General features: G+C 43.7%; 1 protein-coding gene across 7 annotated transcripts in view; it reads right to left on the bottom strand.

Annotated features, from left to right (window-relative positions):
• Positions 1–25,354, bottom strand: part of EGR2 (early growth response 2) — a 104,046-nt gene that overhangs the window by 61,309 nt on the left and 17,383 nt on the right. For 2 of the 7 annotated variants that reach the window (XM_038534049.1, XM_038534050.1), the window contains exons 1-2: positions 14,959–15,113; positions 14,253–14,296 (exon numbers count right to left, since the gene is read on the bottom strand). Coding sequence is in view for 2 of the 7 variants with exons in the window: in XM_038534047.1 (XP_038389975.1) it covers positions 14,253–14,296; positions 15,351–15,423; positions 22,048–22,149 (219 nt within the window). In the remaining 5 variants the exon portion in view is untranslated. Of the gene's footprint in view, positions 1–14,252; positions 14,297–14,958; positions 15,115–15,350; positions 15,424–22,047; positions 22,167–25,354 lie in introns of those variants that run through there. The other 5 variants (XM_038534055.1, XM_038534051.1, XM_038534047.1 and 2 more) reach the window with 4 other exon arrangements.

Here is a 25,354-nt window from a genome sequence, read left to right on the forward strand (position 1 = left end):
CCTGCAGTACCTGATGCCTCTCCTGGTGCCTCCTTTTTGGAAGCTCTGGTTCTCCTGCCTGCGCTTTCCTAGTAGACACGAGCTCCTTGAGGCGAGAGCCCCACCTCTGATTCACCTGTGCTGCGCAAACACCTGCCAGGTTGACAGATCCGAGGAAAGGGAAGAACGCCTCAAACAGATTCAGGGGGCTCCCAGCTTGATCTCGGCCTGCCTCATGGTTGAGGGGCACTCAGGTTAAGCAGAAGCTTTCATACCATGACCCACCTGCTCCACCCATTAGCATGAGGGGTTTGGCTGCAATGGCTTGTTGAGACATTCGGTGCTCCAAAAAATCTCCAGCGACTTCATCAGAAAAAAACAGAAAAGGTATTGAGGAGGACAGGGGACAGAAGTGTTAAATATGCCCAGTGGCAAGTTTCCTTCTGGGTATGTAATCTGTTTATTTTCCCCTGCAGTCTCTATAGGAGTCACCTCTGGATCCAGAAGAAAGAGCCTTAAAAGCTTCTGTCTCGGGACGCCTGGGTGGGTCAGTGGTTGAATGTCTGCCTTCGGCTCAGGTGGTGATCCTGGGGTCTGGGATCGAGTCCTGCATGAGGCTCCCTGCATGGAGCCTGCTTCTCCCTCTGCCTGTGTCTCTGCCTCTCTCTGTGTGTCTCTCATGAATAAATAAATAAAATCTTTAAAAAAAAAAAAAAGCTTCTGTCTCAGAAGAGAAAGCAGCCCCAATTTCTGGGCATCACCCAGATTGGACGCTGATACCCAGAACTCTGTCGGCTATGAATTTGTACTTGCACTTCAAACATCACTTCAAAATGTGCCTTTGGGTATTAGTTTACATATACGAATGTTGCACAAAGTACGTATTAATAAATCTATTGATTATCTGCCACAGGCAGGGCACTGTGCCAAGGGGAACAGAGGATTCAGAAATTAGAATTCACCGTTCCTAAAAAAAAAAAAAAAAAAAAAAAAGAATTCACCGTTCCTGTCTCCCACGGGGTTTAAAAGTAGTTTGGCATATGTATGGGATGTTCACTGGAGCATTATTTATAACAAGAAAAAATTAGAAACAACCTAAATATCCATCATGAGGAGAAGGGACAAATAATATGCAGCACACTAGCTCCATAGAATACAATAGAATAATTTAATGGAACTAACTAGGAATTGTACACATCAGTGTTAATAGATCTCAAAAATATACCAAACAAAAAACTTAGATTGTAGAATGATGCATGTCGTACAATACCATTTATGCAAACATACACATAATGAAAACCATATTCTATATAATCTATGAATACATAATATGTACTTAAAAGTATGTTTTTAAATGGTAAGAGGGGCACAGACCAGGTGTCTCCCTGGGAGAGAGGAAGACACAGAATGGGTGTAGATCCTGCTTTTTTCCATAATGACTCTCATTTTTTAAAAGTAATTAGGAAGGCATGGCCTAAATCCACGAGAAGCTAAGTAATGAGTTCATCGATAACCGAGACAACAATGCAAGCAACACCACAAGGCAGAATGGATTTATTGCCCAATGATCAGCATCTGCAATCAGGGCCAGTTTAGAAGAAGAAGAACCCGCTGGGCGCCGGGGAGGTCTGAGAAGCTGAGGAGTTAGCACTTCCTTGGAAGTCTTTGGAAAGGGAATGCTGTGATGAAGGTGGAGTTTGGTAAAGATTCATCTGGCCACAGGTGTGCAATATAAAAATTTGCATCATGAGATTATGTGGGGTTCTTTTCCTCACACTTGTCAGGCCCTAGGACACCGAAGAAGACAGTATTACATAAGCTAAGCTCTGAGAGGAAATCAGGTCAGGAAATGAGGGATGCATTGCTAGAAACCTTGAGCCAAATGAGCCAGTGATCAGTGACTCTCAGGGACACCTGGGGGCCAGCAAAGTTTACTCATTAGTTTCCTTCTTCAGAGGCTGGGGCTGTGATGACTTCCTTCCTAGCGTCCCAGGGCACTTAACAGTGCAGGATGTCAAGTAACAGGAAAATATATGAAAAGAAAGGAAGGAGGGAAGGAAGGAAGGAAGGAAGGAAGGAAGGAAGGAAGGAAGGAAGGAAGGAAGGAAGGAAGGAAGGAAGGAAGGAAGGAAGGAAGGAAAGAAAGAAGGAAGGGAGGGAAGGGGAAGGAGGGAGGGAGGGAAGGGGAGGGGAGGGAGAGGAGGAAGGAGGGGAGGGAGCGGGGTTATTGGTAGGAGCTTTGTATTGATTCGGTCGCTGGCTTTCCTTCGCCCCTCGACCATCTGAAGCTTTTCTTCTTTCCGCTTCATGGCTTTCCCATTGGGGCGTTCTTTTTTTCCTTTCTCTTCTTCCTTCTTTCTCCTTGCCTCCACTCCTGTCTTCGTTGTTGTTCCTGCGGGGAAGAAGAAAGACCCTCCGGACCTTGCCTCTAGTCGGGCGGTTGAATTCGGGATGCCGTGAGCCTTTTGGGGAGAGGGGGAGAGGAGGGAAGGAAGGGAGGGAGGGAGACTGCAGAAAGGTCAAAAGGCTAAGGACTCCAATGAAGTTTGTTGCGTGAATGGCTCACTAGCTCCGTGGCACATCTGTCTCCCCAGACTCCTCCCTCAGAGTATGACTCCAACTTGCTTCTTGCCCACCCCCCCCCCCCGCCCCCCCTCAGCTCCACAACCCAGCCTCTAAACCCTGGAGTCCTTTTTTAGGTTAGGAGTGGGGAGTGGCTGTCAACTCTCAGGGAGGCCCAGGATGTTGAGGTCAGAAGAAGGTTGAGCTGGGAAGACCCTCAGTTGGGTGAGGGGAAGCGATACACACTGCTGGTCTGGGGGGTGGTCTCTACGGCAGAGGTGATATGAATCTACAGAAAAGGGAATCGGGCAGGTAGAAGGACTGCCGCCAGATTTCAGAAAACTGCTTCACGCAGAAGTTTTCAAATCTGGAGCTCAGAGTGCCAGATTCCACAGACAACCTCCAGGGGTTTCCCAAACAATGAGGCTGCTTTTGCCAAGGATGAAGATTAGAACTGCCAGAGGGACCTGTTCATCTATTATCTGCCTTACATCAGAACCTGAGTTTTGAGCAAGATTTCATTTGAAGGAAGGAGACAGGGATGGGAAGGAGGGAGGGGGAAGGGGAGGGGAGAGGGAAAGAGATATTATTATAACTAAAACATTTGAAAGAACATCCAGTTATCCAGTTCATTCTCTCTCTCTCTCTTTCTTTCTCTCATAAAATGAAATTTTATATAATAAGTATTCTAGGTGAAAAAGGCTCTGTGTGTGTTAGTGTTGGGCTAGACTCAGGAAAAGAACTGAACAAAAAACAGACTCATTTGGAATCACTGTCAATTGCCCACCCCACCTTCTTAGGATTGGACTTTCTCCCAGAGTGTCAAAAACAAGAGACTCCAAGTCCAGGGTATGGGAAGCGAGGAGGTGTAGAGGATCAGGGTTTGGTTCTTGTTAATAATCACTAACGTGCTCTCAGGCGTTTCTCAGGAGCTCTGCTACGCTTACACACGTAATCTTATCAATTCTCACAACAGACTATGCAGTAGGTCCCATCACTATCCCTACCGAGGCTCAGAGAGGTTGGGCAACTCTTCAATGTCACAGCAGACGGCAAGAGGCAGAGCTGGGCCGAGAACCCAGGCAGCCTGACACGGAAATCCCCGAGCTACAGCCCAGCGCAGCAGTACCTCCCAAAGATGATGTCCTGAGCGGGTTTGGAGGAGGCAGGGCACAGTTACCTGTGGCAAAGGTCCTCGGGGAGAGAGAGCAACACCTCCACTTCTGAGAGGGCCCCCTGCGACATGATCCTCCACACAAAGTTCCAGGAACCCTGTCTCTGTCGGGGCACCTGCCTCCTAGGGCCCTAGGGTAGACTGACTGCACCTGGAAGGTTCATTCCCTTCTGGATGCCACATCCTCAGAGAGCTTTAAGTTATCAACATTTAATCACTGAACAGGAGGATGACAGATCTGGCCAAGCATAAGGGGAAGAAAAGGCATTTAATTTTACAAAGAGAGGATTAGAAGGGGAGTGGGGAGTCTCTCAAATACTCAAAAAGCTTTCTCGAGGAAGAATGACCAAACTTGTTTTGTACAGCTCTGGGTGGGAGAGCTACGGTCAATGAGGATGTAAGATGGAGACAAATTTCAAATCAAGAATATAAACTCTTAGGACTCTTGGGTGGCTCAATGGTTGAGCATCTGCCTTTGACTCAGGTCATGAGCCTGAGGTCCTAGGATTGAGTCCTACGTCAGGCTTCTCGCACAGAGCCTGCTTCTCCCCTGCCTGTGTCTCTGCCTCTCTCTGTGTGTCTCTCATGAATAAAAAAAGTCTTTTAAAAAATACAAATTCTTTTCTTTAGCTCCATTTGAAAATGAAGTTGGCCAGACTGGAGGTAGGGAGCACTCTGTCAAAGGAAGCAATCATGAAAAGACTTGACGGCTGAGAAAGAACTTCTATGTTAGGGAGAAGACTCAATGACTACTGAAGCCTCTTCTGACACGAAGCTTCCACAAGTTTATAATTAGGATGTTTCTTTACCTTTTCAAAATTTCTCACTGAGCAAAAGACCAAGGATTGAACTCAGTGGGCATTCCAGCCACCGAACGCATATGGCCTTATAAATTCCTACATTCCTCACGTCTGTGCAGAGGGAGCCCCGGCTATGACAGAGGTCTACGCATCTGTCATCGGGGGCTACATTTTTCACACTAATAGTACAAGTCAGAATAAATATCATCTCCATTTGGGAGACAGTCCTCGACAGAAGAGAATTGGCCTCCTTGATGAGGAATATATGTCAGGTGCTGATAATAGGGAAATCCTTTTGAGCCGAGCCCCAGAACCTGAGCAGTCATAATGAGACCGATTTAATGAGCCTCCTGTTCTACAATATTAATTACAACCCTGTCACAGAAGGCAGCCAGCTCAAAATAAAATAGGTAAAATGCACAAGAATTGGATCACATTCAGAATCTTTTTCCCAGATACAAATAGGCTTGCAGTCATGTACATATGTCTATAGCAAGTGAATGGATTTAACGCCTTCTTGAAGTTGTTTGGAAGAAATACTTCGGGAGTTGCTCTAAACAGCAGATATGCTCCTGAACTTTGGGTTTCTCTCTTAGGCTGCATCTACCCCAAATGGACCTTGTGAACCTGATCCTTCCCAGCTTCTTGCTGCCCTGGAAAGATAACTGGAAGAGGACAGTGAAGGCCTTTCTTGTCAAGCAGGTAGGCATAACCTCCAAGTCACAAATCTTTCATCTTAGAGAAATGGAATTTGGGGGTGCCTGGGTGGCTCAGCCGGTTAAGCTTCTGACTCTGGATTTCAGCTCAGGTCATGTTCTCAGGGTCCGGAGATGGAGCCCCACATCATGCCCAGCATGGAGCCTGCTTAAGATTCTTTCTTTCCCTCTCCATTTGCCCCTATCCCCCAACCTAAAATAAAGGAATTTCTTCAGGTAAAGTTTTAACCGGAAACTGGTATCAATCCAGTTCAATAAATCATCACCAGGGGACTATTATTGCTAATATGTACTGAGCACTACCAGGGCCAGGCACTGTTTTAAGTATTTTAGCTCATGTGGTCATCACAAAACACCTCTGGTCACCACCGACAGACAGGTTGCCCTTTACAAGAAGCTCAGAGACATTAAGCGGCTTGTTGCAGGGCACACAGCCAGTTCTGCGGAGCCAGGATTTAAACCCAGGCTGATTGAATCCATAAGCTGGGGTACTTAACCACAAGGCCATGCTGTGCACTGTGTTTGCAGGCAGCTCATTCAGTCAGCAAGTGTTAACTGAGCACTTCTTATGTGCCAGGCACTGTGCCAGGTGCTGGGCAGAGATGATAAGATATAAGCTCTGACAGAGAAGTTGGGCAACTCCCAACAGATTGCAGCAAACCCTCCCACTCCCTGGGGCTCAGCTTCCGGAAAAGGCAAAGTGTAAAGAGACCTGAAGAGGGGCAGGAGTTAGGGAATGAGTGAAGATGGGCGGGCTAGAGGAGAGCTAGTTGCAGAGGAGGCCTTGAGATCAGGGTAGATAGAAGCATGGACACTGCGCAAATGCTGGGGAATCCTGTGACAGAGAGAGGCAAGACCCTCCTGACAGGAAGAAGATGGAAGGAGGCAAAACTTGAAGTAGGTCTTTAAAAGTCAACACAGTGAAGGAAGATAGACAATGTGTATGAGATAGGCTTGAAAGCCATCAAAATGTTCTCATATAGACATAACCCTCTCTCACTGTAACCCAGACCCACAGAATTTTGTCACCTGGATAAAGAACAGACTCCAAGGCCTTAATCGCCTGCCAGTCAAAAGAGACCACAATGGTTCTCTTTTCTTTTCCTTGGTGACATTTTGATGGTGCAGAGATTGGGGCCGGCTGATGAAGAAGGCATGGGAGAGGACAAACGTGGAATCCTGAGCCACAACTCACTCGGGCCAGCTGTGGTTACCCAAAGCTGACACAGGACAGCAGAAGTAGTGGAAGCAAAGCCTGTGTCCACACATGCTGAGGATCCATAAGCGCGTAGACTGACACTGACCCCTGACGCCACGTCCCACTGACTCGCAGACCCACGAGAGGGTCGGGGCCCAGCCTGGCTCCCCTGACCACTGCACAGCCAAGACCACCAGGCTCACCCCATCTCAGTGCCACCAGCCCCTGGACTGCTGCTCCAGTCTCACTGTTGGAATCGGCTGCAGGGCCAAACAACAGACCCAGATCGTAGGCCCCCCTCCAGAGTTTCTGATTCAGTAGGGATGGTGGCAAGAATTTGCATTTCTAACAAGTTCCTGGGTGATGCTGATGCTGGTCTCCCGCACTTTGGGAACCACTGCTCCATGGGACCGGGCAGGTTGCATCTCTCCAGGAAGACCTGCCCCAGCATGCCAGCCCCTCCAGCTTCTCTCCCCGGTCTTGCACATGTTGACATTAACACGTACTGCAAAGATAACCCCACTGCCTCGAGAAGGAGCCAGGAAGGCAATGGTATACCAGGGAATTAGCTGAGCTTGGGAGCATATGACAGGTGTGAGAGATGGGAACTGTGGTGAGCTGGAAAATTTAGGTCGCAACAAAAATAGGCAACTCACTCAGCTCTAGCCAGTTGGGGCTGGGTGCCATTGCTGGTCTTCTTGCTTTCCAGAAAAGGCAGAAATCTGTATTTTTTTTATATAAAATATCCCAAGCTTTCAAAGTTGGTTCAAGATTTTTAAAGACACAGCAGGATGGGCCAGGAGACCTCTTAAAGCTCTGCTGATGGTGGTTTGGGCTTGTAGTAAAATATTGCAGTGATGTGCTCTGGCCTCTCATAGGATGGAAGATTAGAAACACGTCCACGAGCCCTCTCATATTCTTTCCAAAACCCATAACCCCAGTCTAATCATAAGAAAAACAACCTGCAAACCCAGACTGGGGAGCATTCTGGAGGATACCGAACTAGCTTTCCAGCAGATTCTCATGGTCATGGAAACCAAGGAAAGCCTGGGAGGCGGAACAGACCAGAGGAGACTGAAGAGGCTGGATTGGATCCTGAAGCAAAAAGAGGACATTCATGGAAAAACTGGTCAAAACCAAAAACAAAAACTGGAGTTTCATGTACAGTCACATACCAATATTAGTTTCTTAGTTTTGACAAATGTACCACGGCTATACAAAATAGGAGAAACTGCATGAGGGGTATACAAGAACTCTCTTTCACTGTTCCAGCTGTGCAACCTGTCTATAAATCTAAAATTATTCTAAAATAAAAATATTTATTTAAAAATAATTAATTCTTAAAAACAAAACAAAAAAATTATGGGCAAAATCTGGTCCATGGGCTACCAGTTTTCAGCCTTTGATTTAAAAAAAAGAAAAAGTATTCCATTTTGGTAGAGTCCTAGATATGCTCTTTGGGGTCTCTGGCTTGAAATTTCCCTGGTTTTATGCAGGCAAAGCTGGAGTTCCAGAAAGTTTAAATCACTTGCCTGAGATGTCACAATGGAGGCAGATAATCTCCATGTCTCCCGCCCTGTCCTCACCTGCTGTCCTCTGTTGACTTTAGGTACGAAAACACCTTACTTCCTCCACCAGATCATAAGCAACGTGAGAGCATGGTTCATGCCTTTTTTAGTATTTGTAACTTTGCATCTCTCGCAGAAGAGGTATTTAATAAACAGCCCTAATTTAATTAATACATTGAAGAGGAATGGTTTTTAATTCCTGGATCTCCCTCACCGTATTCAGGAAATGGCTGTCTAATGATTAACAATGCGGGTCACTTAGTGACTCCGGGACACAGGTTTCTCTTCTGTAAAATGAGAAGGTTGGACTGGGTCCTTTCCGCCAAAAGTACTTCCATGAAAGCCTGTTAAGAATGCAAAATCCCAGGCCCCAGCCCATACCTACTGAATCATAATTTGCATCTTAACAAAATTCCCTGGGGTGATTTATATGCATTAAAATTTGGGAAGGATGGGACTAGCTCTCAAATTTTCATGTGCATCAAAATCACGCAGGGTGCTTAAAAATGCAGATATCTATGCCCAGGGACAGATCAACAGAAGGAGAATCTCTGGGCATGGAGGCTGGGTGTCAGCATTTCTAGTGAGTTCCCCCGGGCCTCACTTTGAGAAACCCTACACTGCTGTGCCCTCCCAACCCTGCCACCCCACTGGACAAAGTGCTTTCCCCCTCACCTGCCAGCCTGCTCCCTGGCCTCACAGCCCCGAGCTGCTTCTCTCTTTTCAGATCAGCAGTGCCAGCCTGATGTTCCAGCCAGTTCCCTCCCAGGGAGAGGAAGGGGAACCATGGTTTGTAACATGTGCATGGCAAGAATGCTCCCACTACGGCCAATTTCAGGCACCCGACCTGATGTCACCAAACTGGGGAGAGACTGGCACAATTAGTTCCAGAAAGGGCAGTAGCACATGGCAGCTTGCCACGCAAAGGGGGATGGAAGATGAGGCTACCCAGGAGAGTGAGTAAGCGCTCAGGCTTTGAGACAGACCTGACTTCAAATCCAGATCTGCCTCTTATGATGATGACTGTAGCCTTGATCCAATTGCTTAAATTGCTTAACCTCTTTAAGCACTTTATTTCATATAAGTAAATAAATATATGTGTGTATACATGTAATATATATACCTCTGTGACATTTGCTAATTATGCCATACACACGCATGCACACGTACACTTACATACTGCGTACTATATGCACACAGCCTCAAGAAGCTTCGGTCTAGCCCGTATAAAGAAATAGTAACAAGAAAAGTTGGGTGGAAGGTACGTGGGTATTCATTTTAGTATTTGCCTTTTAATTACACATATAGAGTATATAATCTTTTGAGTGTATTATCTATTTCACAATAAAAAAGGATAATACAACCTAAATGAGGTTAATCACTAAAATGTGTCATCTCATTATCTCCCCAGCTCATCCGTTTGCCATCTTGAAAAGTGAGGTCATGACCCACTGGGAATTTGGCTGAGAACTTGGCTCTGTGGGTATGTCAGCTGGATGCTGATGAATCTAGAGGCATCTAATTCTCCCTGGAGATTGTGGGGGCCAAACTTGAAGAGACATGAGGGGACCCCATTCAACTGAGAAAGAAGTTTATAAATGCTTTGTGGGGACCTGAGTCAGCCATTCTATCCCTACCCCCACCACCAGCACAGACCCCCATTGGCAGGCTCAGAAATGGGGTTCAGGGGAAGTACAGCATGACTCACAAAAGACACAGGCCATGTGCCCCCTTCCCATTGAATATTTTTCAGCTGAAAGGCTTTCCAGCAACTGAAATAAGTTATTCATGCTCCTTGCTAGGGTCCATTAATAACTCAACCATCTCCCCGTTTTCCAGGGAGATATCTTGTTGAAAGATGAGTGTGGCATGGCCAGGCTGCCAGTGAACAGCCAGCACTTGGTCCTGACAGTCAAGGTCGTAGGCCTTTTCCTGGGCCTCAGATTCTTTCCCAAACCAGCAGGAGGGTCTGGTGAATCTCTCAAGCTTTTTGAAGCTTTAATATGCGATACTCAGGCCTATCAGGGGGCAGAAGGAATCAACATTTTCAAATCACATCACCCCATTGATTTCATGTTTTTCCTGCTTTGTTTCTTATGAGATACTTTTATGTAGGAAATAAATAGGGCAGGCAGTGAATTGCATTTAGCCGAGTAAATATTAAAGATAGCTTATATGTCCTACAGGTACCACTCCAAGTGCTTTACAATATATCGATTCTTGGGAACCCCTGGGTGGCTCAGTGGTTTAGCACCTGCCTTTGGCCCAGGACATGATCCTGGAGTCCCAGGATCGAGACCCACATCAAGTTCCCTGCATGGAGCCTGCTTCTCCCTCTGCCTGTGTCTCTGCCTCTGTGTGTGTGTGTGTGTGTGTGTGTGTGTGTGTGTGTCTTTCATGAATAAATAAATAAAATCTTAAAAAAAAACCAATATATTAATTCAACCGAGGAAGACACCATTATTATCATTACCCTTAACTCACAGATGGGTAAACTGAGGCATGGAGCCTTTAAGTGGTTTGTCCAGGGTGACACAACTTGTATGTGGCAAAGCCAAGAATATGGATCCAAGTAGTTTGGTGCTGGATTGCACGCTGTGCTACACTGCCTTCAGATTGTATGGTATCCAGATACGCGCCCGATAAGAAAGGTGGCCTTTCTTTGAGGAGGTAAAGCCAGTGATCTCATTTTATCAAGCTTGGAAACTACTAAGCATCCAGAAGTTTGAAGCCTTTATTTAGAATTGTTTTTGTCCCAGATTCTAAAAACGATTCTCTGATTTTGCCTGAAAAGGTATTCAAAGGTTTGCCTTAAAATTTCCTTATCAGTAACTTCTTAACAGATCATCAGCAGGATGGTTTTAAAACACAGGACACATCAAGGCAGTAGCAAGCCCACTTAAAAACAGGAAAGCAGGGTTCATCCACCTCTGACCCAAGAAGCTGTGCACCTTGGCAGAGGTGCTTTACTTCTCTGGACCTCAGATTTCTCACATCTCACATAAGATAAAGAAGTAAAGACAGATGACTTTGGAGGTCCTTTGCCTCTTTAAAAAAGACTGTTGAGTCTCTGTTCTTCCCCCAACTATATGGGTTGTTGGTGATGAAGAGATAAGGCAAATGACAAGCAAGTTTCGACGGTGCTCTGAAAGCAGACACCAGACATGTAAATTCAGATCCCAGGAATGTGAGAGAAAGCTCTGGCATAGGCTTCCTATTTGAATGAACAGCTAATCAATGCAGTAACCGCCAGATAATTAAAAGCCACCTATTCATTTCCAGACTTTGCTCATCACAGACTCATCCTTCAAACTACCTATTTTACCAAAGTTCATCCCAGGTGCAGAAAATAGAGACAAGAAAGGGACCTTTCCCCTCCACAATCTCTCTTCACATTCTACTTTTCACATTTGATGACAGAAACAAAACCTTTCAAAGAGTCTACACAAAATGTTTGAGACTTCCAAAGTTTATGAATCATAACATATCATCAATCTGTCCAAAACATGACAAATAGATTAGAAGTTCCTTTGTTATACTTCAGTATCTGATGAAGAGCAGGCACTCAACAAATATTTGTTGATTAACAACAAACATGTTGATGCAAAGTTCTGACTGTTACCAATGAAAAATCAGGCTCCTTCCTATACGTGCTGATCAAACCTCAAGTATGCATCCCCTGCGCTAATCGCATGCTCCATTCATCATCAGACCAGGCAGTGAAGGAAGCATCCTCAACATTTACCTCAGAAACGAAGATTTTACTAGAACATCCAATGCCCTGACTGCCTTCCCATGCATGTCACTGAGGAACGGGTGAGAGAGACTCAGCACACACACACATACACACACACTGACGCCAACCCTCTTACCCATTTGGTTTTGTAATCTCCAGAGGTTGAGCCAAGGGAGTTGGTGAGTAAGTGAAAGTGCCTGGGGAAGGGGAGGAAGGGCAGGATTCTTAGTGAATTTAGGAAGTCACAGTACAGCGGCCACAGCTACTTTCTCATAAGAACCCAGTGTTCTCACTTTGAGGGACACTGGATCTCAATGGCACTGCCACCTGACCTGGGAAAAGCCTACCTTGTGCAAGCCAAAGAACTTGAATCGATAGTCTTAGACTGTGTCTTTGCAATCATGACCCTGGGGCACAGTAGCCTGAGGGTCTTTTCTGTAAGACCTTTCCTTGAACCCCAAGTTAATTCGAGACTCAGTTCTGGTGGAAACTGTGCTATAGGTGAAACCCATACAGGCAGATTATCGGTTAGTCTAAAGAAACTCTGTGCTTGTTATCAATGTCACTATCTGAAGGTATTGAGTGACCCTGGACCCCTCTTAGGATTTGGGAAAGATGACCTTTACTTTTTGGGAGTATAAGCACTTCTTACTTATCCCAAGCAACCATTAACCTTACAAAAAAGACAGGGCTTCTCACGTGAAAAATTCTAACTGGAAATGACACCCAGCCAAGGTTTAGAGGGTCTGGTCCTGGAATTTAAATTCTGATGGGAAGAAAATGCACATGGCCATTGGCTAAGTTTTCACCCTCAGCTGAGCATTCTTCCTCTCTTAGAAAAACTCACAATAACTGTCATAATCCCACCTATTCTTGTATAGTTCTTCTCAATTTCTCAAAGACCTCCCCAGCAATATCTCATTTGAATCAACTGAATTCCAAATCTGTTTACTTTAACTTGGCATCCTGTTAAAAGTTTTCTGCATTTTCAGACAGTTCTGGAATCCCTCCCAACTCTCTAATGTGAAGCACTCCATGGCTTCCTCTAAGCTACCTGGTTTAGGATGACAAAGGGTCGGGGCACTTGGGTGACTCAGTGGTTGAGCATCTGCCTTTGGCTCAGGGCATGATCCTGGGGTCCTGGTATCAAGGCTTCTCCCTCTACCTATGTCTCTGCCTCTCTCTCTCTCTCTCTCTCTCTCTCTCTTCTCTGTCTCCCATGAATAAATAAATAAAATCTTTTCTAAAAAAAATTAGAAGAAGAAGAAAGACAAAGGGTCAGGAGCAGTGCTGTCTAGGGGGAACTTCCTACAGTGATGGAAATGTTCTACCCCTACACTGTCTAATAGAGTACCCACTAGCTCCATACAGCTATCAAACACTTAAAATCCTCAGAATGACTGAGGAATTGAATATTAAATTGTACCTCATTATAATTAACTTAAATGAAAACAGCCACACAGGAGGAGTAGTGCCATATTGGCTGGTACAGTTCTGGGCAGTTTTCCCAGTATAGGATAGAAAAGGTTAAACTGGGTCATCATCACTTAATCCCCTTTTATTTCCAATTGGTACTCATTTCCACACACTGAAATTTAAAGATTTTTCAAACTTTAAAACAAATTTCCACATAGTCCACACGGCTTATTGCTGGTGTTGTCTGCTGTTCCCTCAAATGCAAATATGGTTCAACACAATGTGCAGCAGTAGCAACTTTATTCTTCAGTAGGGTCTAGGAACCTTCACATCCCTGCTGGGAGGGCTCCATGCTCTCAGGCTTGTGAATTCCCCACCCTGCACCCACACAGCTCAGGGCTTCTAAAGAGCGCCCTTTGTCTCCTTGGCTTGTGTGTCAAGGAGGCAAAGGGTTCTGCTGCATGGCAATTAATCAAATGGCCCACTTCTACCTTTGATCTGGGAGAAAATAGTCAAGATAACATTGAAGAGGAGAAAGTGAGAGACAGTGACAGAGAAATGGGGGGGGAGGGAGGGTGGGGAGAAACTGCTAGAGACGCTAGGGGAAAGGGAAGGTGGAAAGGGGAAGAGAGAGATGGTAGCGAAGGGCATGGGTATTCCATTCTCTAGTCTATATTCTTAGAAAAATCAGAATGTCTCACACCACTGTAGCAAGTCCCTTTTCTGCTATTGGCCATATTCAAGCCACCAGATATCCTAACTCAAAGAAGGGGCCTGAAAGAGCTCTATTGGGAAGAAATGGGTCTTGATAATACCTATTAATGTCCTCCTACTCCAGGGTCCATATAACTAGTTTTCACCCAGGTCAAGAGGTGTACCTAAAGGCAGCACTCAGGAAGATCTTGACTAAAAGTGCGCTCCAAGGAAAATACGGTAAGCCTGCAGGGCTCTGAGAGCTCCTACAGACATTTAAACTTTCTTTATCCTGATTGAAACACCAAAAATCCACAATTAACTGCAGAGAAGGCAGCGACCAGTAATCATTGGTGATTAAATACAATAGCTTGGTAGCAAAGCCCTTCTCAAGGCCTTGCAGGGTTTACCTTTACATGAAGCTCTTTAGACAATGGCTGGCTGGAGGGCCGCCCTGGAAGAGAGGATTGAAAAAGAAAGGCGTCATTTCGTCATTTCAGTCAACTAAAGAGAAATGAAGTATTCAAAATCAAGGGTTTATGTTGGCATTTATTTTTCTTTCCTTGAAAAGAAAGAAAGAAAGAAAGAAAGAAAGAAAGAAAGAAAGAAAGAAAGAAAGAAAGAAAGAAAGAAAAGGGAGGGAGAAAGGAAGGAAGGAAGGAAGGAAGGAAGGAAGGAAGGAAGGAAGGAAGGAAGGAAGGAAGGAAGGAAGGAAGGAAGGAAGGAAGGAAGGGGTTATAAATGTGTTCTTTTTGTACATCTTAAAAACATGTTAGGGACACACTGAGCTGATAGATATGAAAAATATGAATATTCTGCTCAATAATTAAGCATGTCTTCTTTTCTTGGCCCTTTTAATGACAGCATTTCCTGCACAATCCATTTTAATCCAAGTCTTTGATATTTAAAAAAACGGAGATTCCTTTAATTGATTCCTAAAGCAAGTTTATTTATCCAAAGGAACTGAGAAAAGTTAGGTTTGAAGATAACTAAGAGCTTCCTCATGAGGCTACGAGTTGGCATTATTCATGCAACAAATTGATCTGCAGTTTTTCTAATGAACAAATTTGATGATTTCACTTGATCGCATAAACACACAGATGCAAACACACTTACCCTCTTCACTGGTGTGAGCTTGGCTGGATATAGGGCCAGACTATAATGTTATAAATGCTCTACATGAAGAGCCCAAGTGTCTCAGTTTCTGTAGAACATGTCCAGTTTTCCCTCACCAGACATTGGAGTCTGGTTATATCCGTCACAGGTGAATGGGTTTGTTCTCAGCCTATCCAACTCAAACCCTCTAGGAACCGTTTTGAAAACCGCAGAACATCATTCCATGCTTGATTTTGCCCTAAGATCTTTCAATGGGTTGAAACATACAGCACGTAAGAGCAGGTGTTCCCAGCTCCCGGCCCAGCTCCACGCCTGAGAAAGCTGCAGAGGGCATGCCATTCTCATTAAAAATGCACCATCTCCATCCATGTCTCTTCCTGAAACAGGCTCACCTTGTTTCAGACAGGAGGATGAGGACAAAGGCTGGCAATATCTTGACCACTTCAACTCCCAGGAGAACATTTGCTTTTAAACAGAGGAAGAGGAAAGACATAAATGAACATTCACATGTGGCTGTTCTCTAGAAACTCCCAGAAAGCTCCTAAAGTGTCTTGAAGGACAAACCTTGGCCTTAGCCCTTATCCACTCACACCTATGTGGATCCAAACATGGAGGAAAACCCAACAAATAACTCCAGTTCCCCTGAATTACCAACTGAAATTACAGATACTACATTGCATAAATGATTGGAATGGTAGGGAAGATTTTCAAATGCAGGGAGCTCAAAGGCTCATTCCACTTTCCTAATTTACAAATGAAGTACAAATTTTGGTCCATCAGTGACTTACACAAGCTAATAAAAAAAACACCCCTTCCTGAACAGCTGCCCCATCAGCTCTGCACGGTAGCTCGTCTACAGGGCAAAGCAACAATGAAACATTGCAAAATCACAAAGACTGACTCTGTCCATGTGACTGGATGTCACATACAGCACTGAGAAAGAATACCTCCTGTCAGAGGTCCACCCACGGCCTTCACTGCAGACTTGCTGGTGGGGGGTGGGGGTGATTGTGCACACACGGAGCCCTGCACCCTCCACAGCCAACACCATACGCATTTCTTCACATTGGCTTGTCTAGCTGGCGCCAGTACTTCAAAAATAAGAGGGGGAGAAAGGGATCACTCTTGTCAAAAGAAATACATAGTGTTGTTTCCAAACACTTCATTTCTTTGGCACTTCATAGTTGCTATAATAACAAACAAACAAACAAACAAAAGGAGCAGAGGGCAGGAGCTGCTCCACAAAGGACATAGAGGAAAAAAATCAGAAGAACCACATGAGGGCAAAGAAATTAGAAGGCACAAAATTCTTTGTGGTTTGATGAATATTATTTGTTTTCAAAAATAATCAATACATTTATCAAGTGCTTACTATGTGACAGGCATGGGCCTCCGTTATTTTGTTACTTCAAATACATAGGGAGGCATTTGGTCTCCCTGCCACAGTTGAAGAAAGTCAACTTTTGTCCAAAGATGCAAAGATGGTAACAGAGAAAGGCAGGACTTGCACCCAGGTCATCTGACTCTGGGACCTAGGTCTCTGGCACTCTATCATTACAGCCAGACAGTGCCGAGGGCTCCCTCTAACCAGGTGACTTCTTTGGAACAAGATAAAGTCTTTTCCATGTCACCTTTCATAATCTACCCACCATTACATTTTAGGAAACCCATCTTCCATAGGCTTTTCACTGGCTCCCTCACCAGGGTGGAGAGATCAAGGACCACATCAAGGGGAGTTGTGAAGAGAAGAAATCAGACATTGGTCATAGGTGGCCTATGGCCAAAGCCAACCACATTTTCTCTCTAATAAGCCAAAGGTTATCAAAACCTTATATTAAAACCTAATAAGTTTATTAGTCTGCTCAACCAAAAGACATGGCGTGTCTGATTTTCAACAAGATGCTTGGCCAAATCTCTCAAGATATTCTGTGGACAGAAGGAAAAATGCAGAGACTAGAGTTGTGGTAACTGCCCTCCCTAAGGACTGCTGGTGTATGGATTGATGTTTGTCTCAGACATCACTGCCCAATATTTTCATCAAGATCCCAGATAGGTTTGAAACCCCACAGATGCTCCCATTGCCCTTCCCCTGATATGTATCTCATCCACACATGCACATGACCTGCTCCCCAGGCCATGCTTCCTTTGTCTCTGGTCCTGGACTCCTGCAATTCCCCAGCCTGGAACTCTCTTTTTTTCTCTGATGCCTTAGCTTTCACAGGTAAGCTTAGAGGTCACTTCTACAAGGAAGCTTTCCCTAACCACAGCCCACCAAGACTAGACTAGATGTTCACCTCTGGATCTCTCTCCACCCTGCCTTGAGTGCCCACCATATGCCATACTAATCTCATCATAACTAGTAAGGCACCCATTGTTGGTGACTAGTTTATATACCTCTTTAGACTATAAAGTCCATGAGGGAAGGGATACATCTATCTTGGTCATAATATCCAGCATCATGACTGACATATAGTGAGTTTTCAATAAATATTTGTGGAATGAATGGTTGACTAAAATCAAATAATCTCGGATTAATGACAAACTCAGAATCCAAAAAAGGTCCCACAATCTGTGATAGTGGGGTAAGTCAATTTCAACTAGGATAAATGTAAAGTAAAACACATGGGTGTTAAAAAAAAAAAGTCACGAATAAAAACTAGGTGAGAGAGGCATGATTTTAGCAGCACATGTGAAAAAAACTTGGGATTTTAATTGACTGTGAGTTGAATGTGATTGGGCCACCCAAAAATATCATGAATTTTTAGTCTTGATGATTAGGAGCCAAGTGTCTAGAAGTAATGAATTCCAAACTGGTCAAAGCACACTGAGCACTGTGACTATTCCGGGTGCCATATTTTAATACCAAAGATGACCAAACAGACTGCTTTTAGAGGGAAACAGTCAGAACGAAGACAATATTTAAAGCTAAGTTATACAAAGAATGGCCAAAGAACCTTCAATTTTTCAGCCTAGACAAAGAGAAAGAGGTTTAGGTAGAGACATGATCACTATCATGTAGAAGGCAAATTAGACTTGTTCTCTCTTGAAAGTAGAACCAGCATTAGTGGCAGGAGCTATAGGTGGGCAGGAGAGATTTTTATTTCCACATAGAACTAATTGTAATGGGATTAGAGCTGGTAGAAAATGGGTGGGGGTAGGGATCTGGAGGTTTGGGAGAAACTCCATCCCTAGAAGCCTTTAATAAAATAGTTTTCAACCAAATGGATGCGCACTTGGCCAAGATGTCATATTGGAGATTTTAATAACCAGGAGCTAGTTTCAACTTGAAGATCTCCACCAAGCCACTTCCAGATCATTCAGAAAAGGGCCTCCTATCACTGCATTTCAGTAACATCCACAGATTGACATGCTGGAGGCAGCCACATTGCTCAATCACACAAACCCTGAGCTCTTTTACTTCTGTATTGTTGTATCTCACCTTACAACCTAGAGCCTCATTAACCAAAAGGAGACCAGGTTTCTAGTCCCAGATCTGGCACTGATGAGCTGTGGGTTTGTCATCTTATTTAAGTTCATTTCTTCATCTGTAAAGTTTGGACTCATCAGTCACTTAGTTATTTCTACATTAAATCTCTAAAACATTTATGTTTCTCAGACTTGATTCTTGGACAATAGTCACCAGAATCAGTAAGGAAGCCTGTTTAATACATAGATACTTGGATCTTATTGTAAAATCTGGGAGTAGAATCCAAGAATATGAATTTTTAATAAAGCACCATAAATTGTTAACATGCTCACTGACGATCCTAAAGTAAAAGAGTTTGTGTTCCCTTGAGATCAGAAAAACAAATAAGCAGAACTCAAGCCCATTAAGGTTAACTCAGTTGCCTATACCTCGTAGTAAAATCTGAATTGTTCCTACAAGAAAATAATCAGGTTATTTCCTGTTTTCTTTAAGAACCTGAAGTTTTAAATGAGAAGGTGGGTAGAGAACCAGAAAAATCTCCAAGACATGTTTTAGTAGGGCTGAAAAAGCCCTACTCTCTGTCTAGTGAGGAAGAATTCAGAGCTCTGAGACAGGAGGCAAAGCAAAGACTCCAAAGCAGGTGAGCAAAACAGGCACAATCACCAGACTGCAGGGATGGCACCAGACCTGTCAACAAGCTCTCTCTGAACCCACTTACCCTTTGGGAGTGACATGACCCAGGGTTTGAAAAACTGGGAAAATGAGAAAAGCAAGGGAGGATCTTAATTAACTGAAAACCATCCTATGCCAAGCCCAGCAAAGCAAGACTTTCATACAGAGCAGCGACTCCATCATAGGAATGTTCATTATCCAGAGGTAGCTCTACAAAATCTTTGTATTTTCTTCCTCTTGCCATGAAACTTCTCTGGTTTGAAGACCTAGTGAAATTAGTGGAGTTCTTTATTTGAATTGGGAACAAGACATTTGAAAGCCCTTTGGCTGCAGATCCCACCTAGATGTAAGACTATCGCTGCTAGCAAGTCCACTTTCTTCTACATATTTTCACTGAGGTTTTCCCAACACTGAGAACTATACTGTTAGTTTTCCTTAATCCCTATTTAAAAAACATGTGACATTACTGATTTTGAAAACGCTGGTTTTGTCCTGTAGCTTATTATCCAGGCAAGCACCCTAAAATAACAAACAGTTTTACTAAGTCAGTTGCTTGCATAAGGCTCATTCTTTGATATTTAAGCTGAAATATCCCAGATGCTGGCACATTCAATATTTATACATTTAGCAACAACTTCGGACCTTGTCTCTCCAAAAGCACTCCCTCCCTGAAAGCAAATCCGTGAATGCTCAGCATAAATGTAAATATTGCCTAATATCAGGTTTCCAACTGTTCAGATGAGGCACATTGAATCAGGTACAACCACAGGTTCATGGTTAAGACCACAAATCTGCCAAGTATTGGCATCTTGTACAAACTGAAACAACTTTGATGTCCCTCTCCCTTTAAAAACTATAGAAAGCCTTTACATAAATCATGGGCACTAGCTAGTCACTAAGTTGTATCACTGAAACCTCTGATAGCATTTCCTTAAATGATACCTTCTACCTTTCAGCTGTAAAAGTCACTTATGTGTCTCCACCAAATCAGCTGTGAAGCAAATAAACTCTAGGAAGACACCTCAACGTAACACAAATATTCCTAATGCTGAGAAGTATAAAGAATAAATCTTGCCTATGAGAAAAGCTAATTTTGTATTCCTATCAGAGAGTCATCAAGTAATACTGCTGGAAAAATAAAAAGTACCTTACCCAGAAACAGTCGAATTAAGCAGATGGATTTTGACAGGATCTACATAATTAAGTTTCCACTGCAGCTTTAGAAACTCCTGTTCTGAAACCCATTTTGTCAGCCAATGCTAAAGAATGTTTTTTGGCTCAGGAACATAAAATCCAAATAGTCCCAGAGGAGAAACTGCCTCTCAGCCTGGACACCTTCAGACAATGCCTGTCAAAGAACAACTCTTTTGCCTAGAAATGGATCTTGTCATTGACATTGTCATGTTAATTGGCCAAATTCAAGCACAAGTCATCTCTTGAACCAGCAATGGAAGGATCTTGGGTGGACTGTTTTAAAACTTTTTCCTACAGGAAAAGAGACATGCTAATAAAAAGTCAACCTTGGCATTTTAGTTCTTAACAATTAAGAACTCAAGACAAAAGGTGCCTGGTTGGCTCAGTCAGTAGAGCATGTGGCTCTCAATCTTAAAGTTACGAGTTCAAGCCCCATGTGGGACATAGAGCCTACTTAAAAAGAAGAAAGAAATAAAGAAATTATCAATCGAGAATGACGATTGAACAAGGACCCGAGGCTAAAATGCTTTTTGCTAGCTGCTGCCAACCAAGGGGGCTTCCTCTTCGCACTCTTTACTGAGCAGTAAGAAAAAGCACCCCTGGGTACATGGTTGGTTAAGCTTCTGACTCTCAGTTTTGGCTCAGGTCGTGATCTCAGGGTTGTGAGATCAATCTCCACATAGGGCTCTGATCTGAGTGGAGCATTCTTCCTCTGGCCCTCCCCACCGTCAAATAAATAAATCTTAAGGAAAAGAAAAGAGAAGACAAGACACCCAGGCCTCAAAACTCCATATGGTAACAAATGATTGGAAGTGGTAAGAATAGATTGCCACGCACATATAACCCAAAATCTTATAACAACCTTCAGATTTCTTCTGAAGCAAATTTCATTCTAGACCTGTTCACAAGGAGCAGAGATCTATATTTAAAGGGAGAGCCTGAGGCTCCCATAAAGTCTGGGTCCTGAGCTCTAGGCTCTATATAAGGCAACCGACTGAAAGATGCTGGGAACAAATGCAAAAAGCAAAGCCCTCTTCAAGGAATAAAACAATTCCCCCCAACTCTACTGTCTCTACCCACAAAAACAATGCTAAGTGAACAACATTCTTGATATGGGATTTGGATTTCTGGGCCTGAAGGTAAGGCTTTGTGCAGCCAAAACAGGTGCCGTTCCTGACTCATTCCTTTCCTGACCCTGGAAATGACCCTGATAGAGCCCAAGGAAGATAACTTGGTTTATGGGGCTCTGTAGTTAGAAACCTGAAGGCTCGGTCTCACCATTTACTGGACAAGAAGTTATTTTTGACAGATCTTTTCTGCCTGGTTCAGATCTATCACTGAGGCCTTAGCTTTTCAATTGGTTAAAAGAAATAAATTGTATAATTGGGAAGAATAACTGGAAATTTCTACTCCATTTGGAAAGAGTAGCTTTAAAATACTTGAAAACATGTAAATGTTGGTTATATTATAGGTTCTGTAAAACTCATCCCATTGAGTTGAAACCCCTAAGCATTTGGCATTTGTTTGAAGGAGTCACTAAGACACTCTCTTACCCAACTGTGTGTAAGGACCTGGTGTTCCCAAGTATGCAACACATCTCTTTGGTTTAGAAATCAGACTTTGCTGGGCCACTAGTGTTGTGAAAGTGTCTTACATTTTAGGGGTAAAACTGAAGATTCACTCAGTGCATGGCTGAGAGCAATAAAAGTCCAGGAAATTGACTTCCTCCCCAGAAACAAGCAATGAGAAAAAAATCAAGATCTAATTCAGTGACCTGGAAGCCAGCACTGACTTACCTTGGGGAAGCTGATGGGGCTCTGTAACCAGGTCCAAGATGACAGGTGCTTTGGATATTCCTGAGAGGGCAGCCACTTAGGCCTCTCATGAGGGTTAGGCATGTTGTGGCACTGCCCCACTGTAGATTGGGGGCCCAGGAAGGAAGGGGCAGAGAAAAGTCTTTGAGGTTTGGGAAGGCTATGGAAGTTGTTTGATTCACAAATATTTGCAATAGGAAAACTATATTGTGTTCTGAGTTGGATATAATATAACTGATGTAGAAACAGAAATGTGAATATGGAACTCTACCTTAGCACTGGTTTTATGCATTTTTAGAAGAAACCAATAATTCCCAAGGGCCAGTCCAACTTTAAAAATCACTGTCCCTTATCCTACCACCCTATGCCCCTATACACACATGCACACACACATTCACGTATATTTTATATAAGTGCAATCAGGTTGAAGAGCTGTAGGTCTAGTCCTACTCTAAAGCCCTCAGAGAACACCTAAGCTTACCTGTTTATGTGACCAATGAGAAAATTGAGGTTCGAGACATATTGTGATTTACCCAAGTTCTAGGCAAGACTCAGATACTCAGGTATCAGACAAAGGGACTCAGCACAGTGTTAGGGATCATGACAAGCTATCTTCCCAACCCCTTCACTTACAGCACATGTACTCACCAGCCAGGCATTTCAATAGCCTCACCCCACTATACTCCATCAATAGCTTCACCTTAGGGACACCTGGGTGGCTCAGTGGTTGAGCCTCTGCCTTCGGCTCAGGTTGTGATCCTGGAGTCCCCGGATCGAGTCCCACATCAGGCTCCTCACAGGAAGCCTGCTTCTCCCTCTGCCTATGTTTCTGCCTCTCTCTCTCATGAAAAAATAAATAAATAAAATATTTTTTTTAAAACTGGCCTCACCCCTACTATACTCCAGCCTTTCCACACCCTCACCTCCAGCCAAGATTAGTGAACTGAGAAGCCAAGGGTCTCTCAGCTTATATCAACAAAACCACAGAAACATAAAACTGAGTGGCCCAGGAATTATATTCAGAGTCCAGTGGGGCTGGAACACTGTGTTTGCAGGAGTAAGGGGGGGACTGTCGGAAGTGGATGGCAATGGAAGATTTTTTTTTTTTTAAGATTTTATTTATCTATTAGAGAATGAGACACAGAGCATGAGCAGGGAGTGGAACAGAGTGAGGGAGAAGCAGACTCCCCACTGAGCACGGAGTCCAACATAGGACTGGATCCCAGCACTCTGGGATCATGACCTGAGCCCAAGGCAGACTCCCAACTGACTGAGCCACCAAGGCACCCCAGAAGATGTTTTGAAGATAGATTGTAATGGGTCTTGAATGTCCTACTGAGGGACGGAATAAATTATGAACTTTTCTAATGTATGGGCACAGCCTGCTTAAAAAAAGAACATATCCATCATGACGATTGCATTTGTTTCTTTCCATGTTTAAGGTATATAATCCCACTAGTGTGGATGCTCTTTGAGGGCACATGTTCAATACCACCTCCCCAGTGGCCCGCAAAGTGAGTGGCATACACAAGTCCTACAAAGATATGGATTACTGAAGGAATACAAACACAACTACAGATAGGCAACTCCCCTTATACTTGTTACATGTGAGCTCTCTCTTGGCCAGTGGCCAACATTTGTATTTTAAGAAATAAGGATAACCCAACTGGCACCCGCCCCCCGTAGTTTTTTCCCCACCAGTTAACAAGAATAGCGGGTAAAATTCTATATTCATATTTCTGTTTCTACATCAGTTATATGGCACCCAAACTAGGATACAACATATTTTCCCCATTGTAAACACTGTGGATCAAACAACTTCTATAGCCTTCCCGAACCCTAAAGACAACATCAAGAGGATAGAACAATGGCCTGGGAATGAAGAAGCTTCTCCTGCTGGCTCACACTCTGACTCACACCTGACCAAGGACAAATCAGTTAACCTCAGCTTGCCTTGTTTTTACTATATGCAAAATAGAGCCGATAACAATATAAGCCTCCTCCTTCCCTTGGAGGGATATTCTGAGAATTGGGGAGATGCTATCTTGGAAGTGATTAGAGCTCCCAAGAACTGGGCTCTTAATACAGAAGCAGTGTTGTTCTCAGGTTGTGCTACAGCTGCTGTTTTTCATCATGAAAGGTCGATATTGTGAGGCCTTGTTGGCAAGGAGAGGAAACTGTTGCTATGTGACACAATGATACAACAAGCAGGAGGGCAGGCACCTCAAAAGTTTAATGGTTCTGGTTTCATTCATTGAATACTTTCTTCCTCACCTCAAATCTCAATCTCCATTATTCTTTATGGATAGGTATTGTGGTTTTTTGTTTTTGTTTTTGCTTTCCAGCTTTCTCTAGCTGCCAGGACATCTGAAGAAAAACAAAGCTGGTCCAAGCTTTATATGTATTTTTCCTGATTGAATCATAGAACACAAGGTGAGTGCTATTTCTTGAAGAGTCAGTCACTCAGTTCATTCAATTTAACCCTCAAAACAATTTCTGAGCATTTTTCATAACGAAGCTACATAAGAACTGTAGTGAACAAGTGTATGGTTAGATGGCCAAGCATGTACTTAGGAGAACAACAAGACAGAAAAGTCACTGCCCTGGAAAATCAAGATCATATACAGATTATATGAATAAAACATGGTCTCTGCTTTTGCAGAACTCAGAGGCAGCAGAGAAACAAACAATTCACTAAAGGCAAATTGTGACTAACTTGGAAGTAAACTTGCCTGAGCGTACAGAGCAGAGAATATATAATTCTGACTCTGAGGATAGGAAGAAGTATTCTGAAGAGAGTTCTCAGGGAAGGTAAGTTTCTCAGCAATGAGAACTGCAAAGTCCCAGAAACAATACACGGAGTGAAACAGAGATGGTAATCAGAGTTCAAGACATGGGAGCTCCATGGGTTTTGGGAGAGTGTTTCACGGGGTTAGAGATGGAAGGGATTTTGAGACAGTTTGTCAAAGGTTCAAGAATACTGGCTGAGAGACTGGAATTCATATGAGCAATGGGAGGCCTCATACATCTTGAGGTGGCCAGTGGGATTTACAAACTACACTTTGGGAAATGTGACTCCTGGAGTCTGGGAGGAGAGTTGGAGGACTATGATAATTCAGGAGGGAGATGGTGGAAGAGTCTCTGCAAATGGCTGAGGATACAGAAAAGGGGAGACAGGGTCAAGTTGACCATGGTTGCCTATAAACCATTCCGGGTGGAACTCTTGAAGCAGAAGGAAAGGAAAACTGTTGCCAAACTCTTCCATTCTGCTTACACTTTTAGCCCAAAT

This window comes from Canis lupus, chromosome 4, assembly GCF_011100685.1.
Source record: "Canis lupus familiaris isolate Mischka breed German Shepherd chromosome 4, alternate assembly UU_Cfam_GSD_1.0, whole genome shotgun sequence".
NCBI classification, from domain to species: Eukaryota; Metazoa; Chordata; class Mammalia; order Carnivora; family Canidae; genus Canis; species Canis lupus.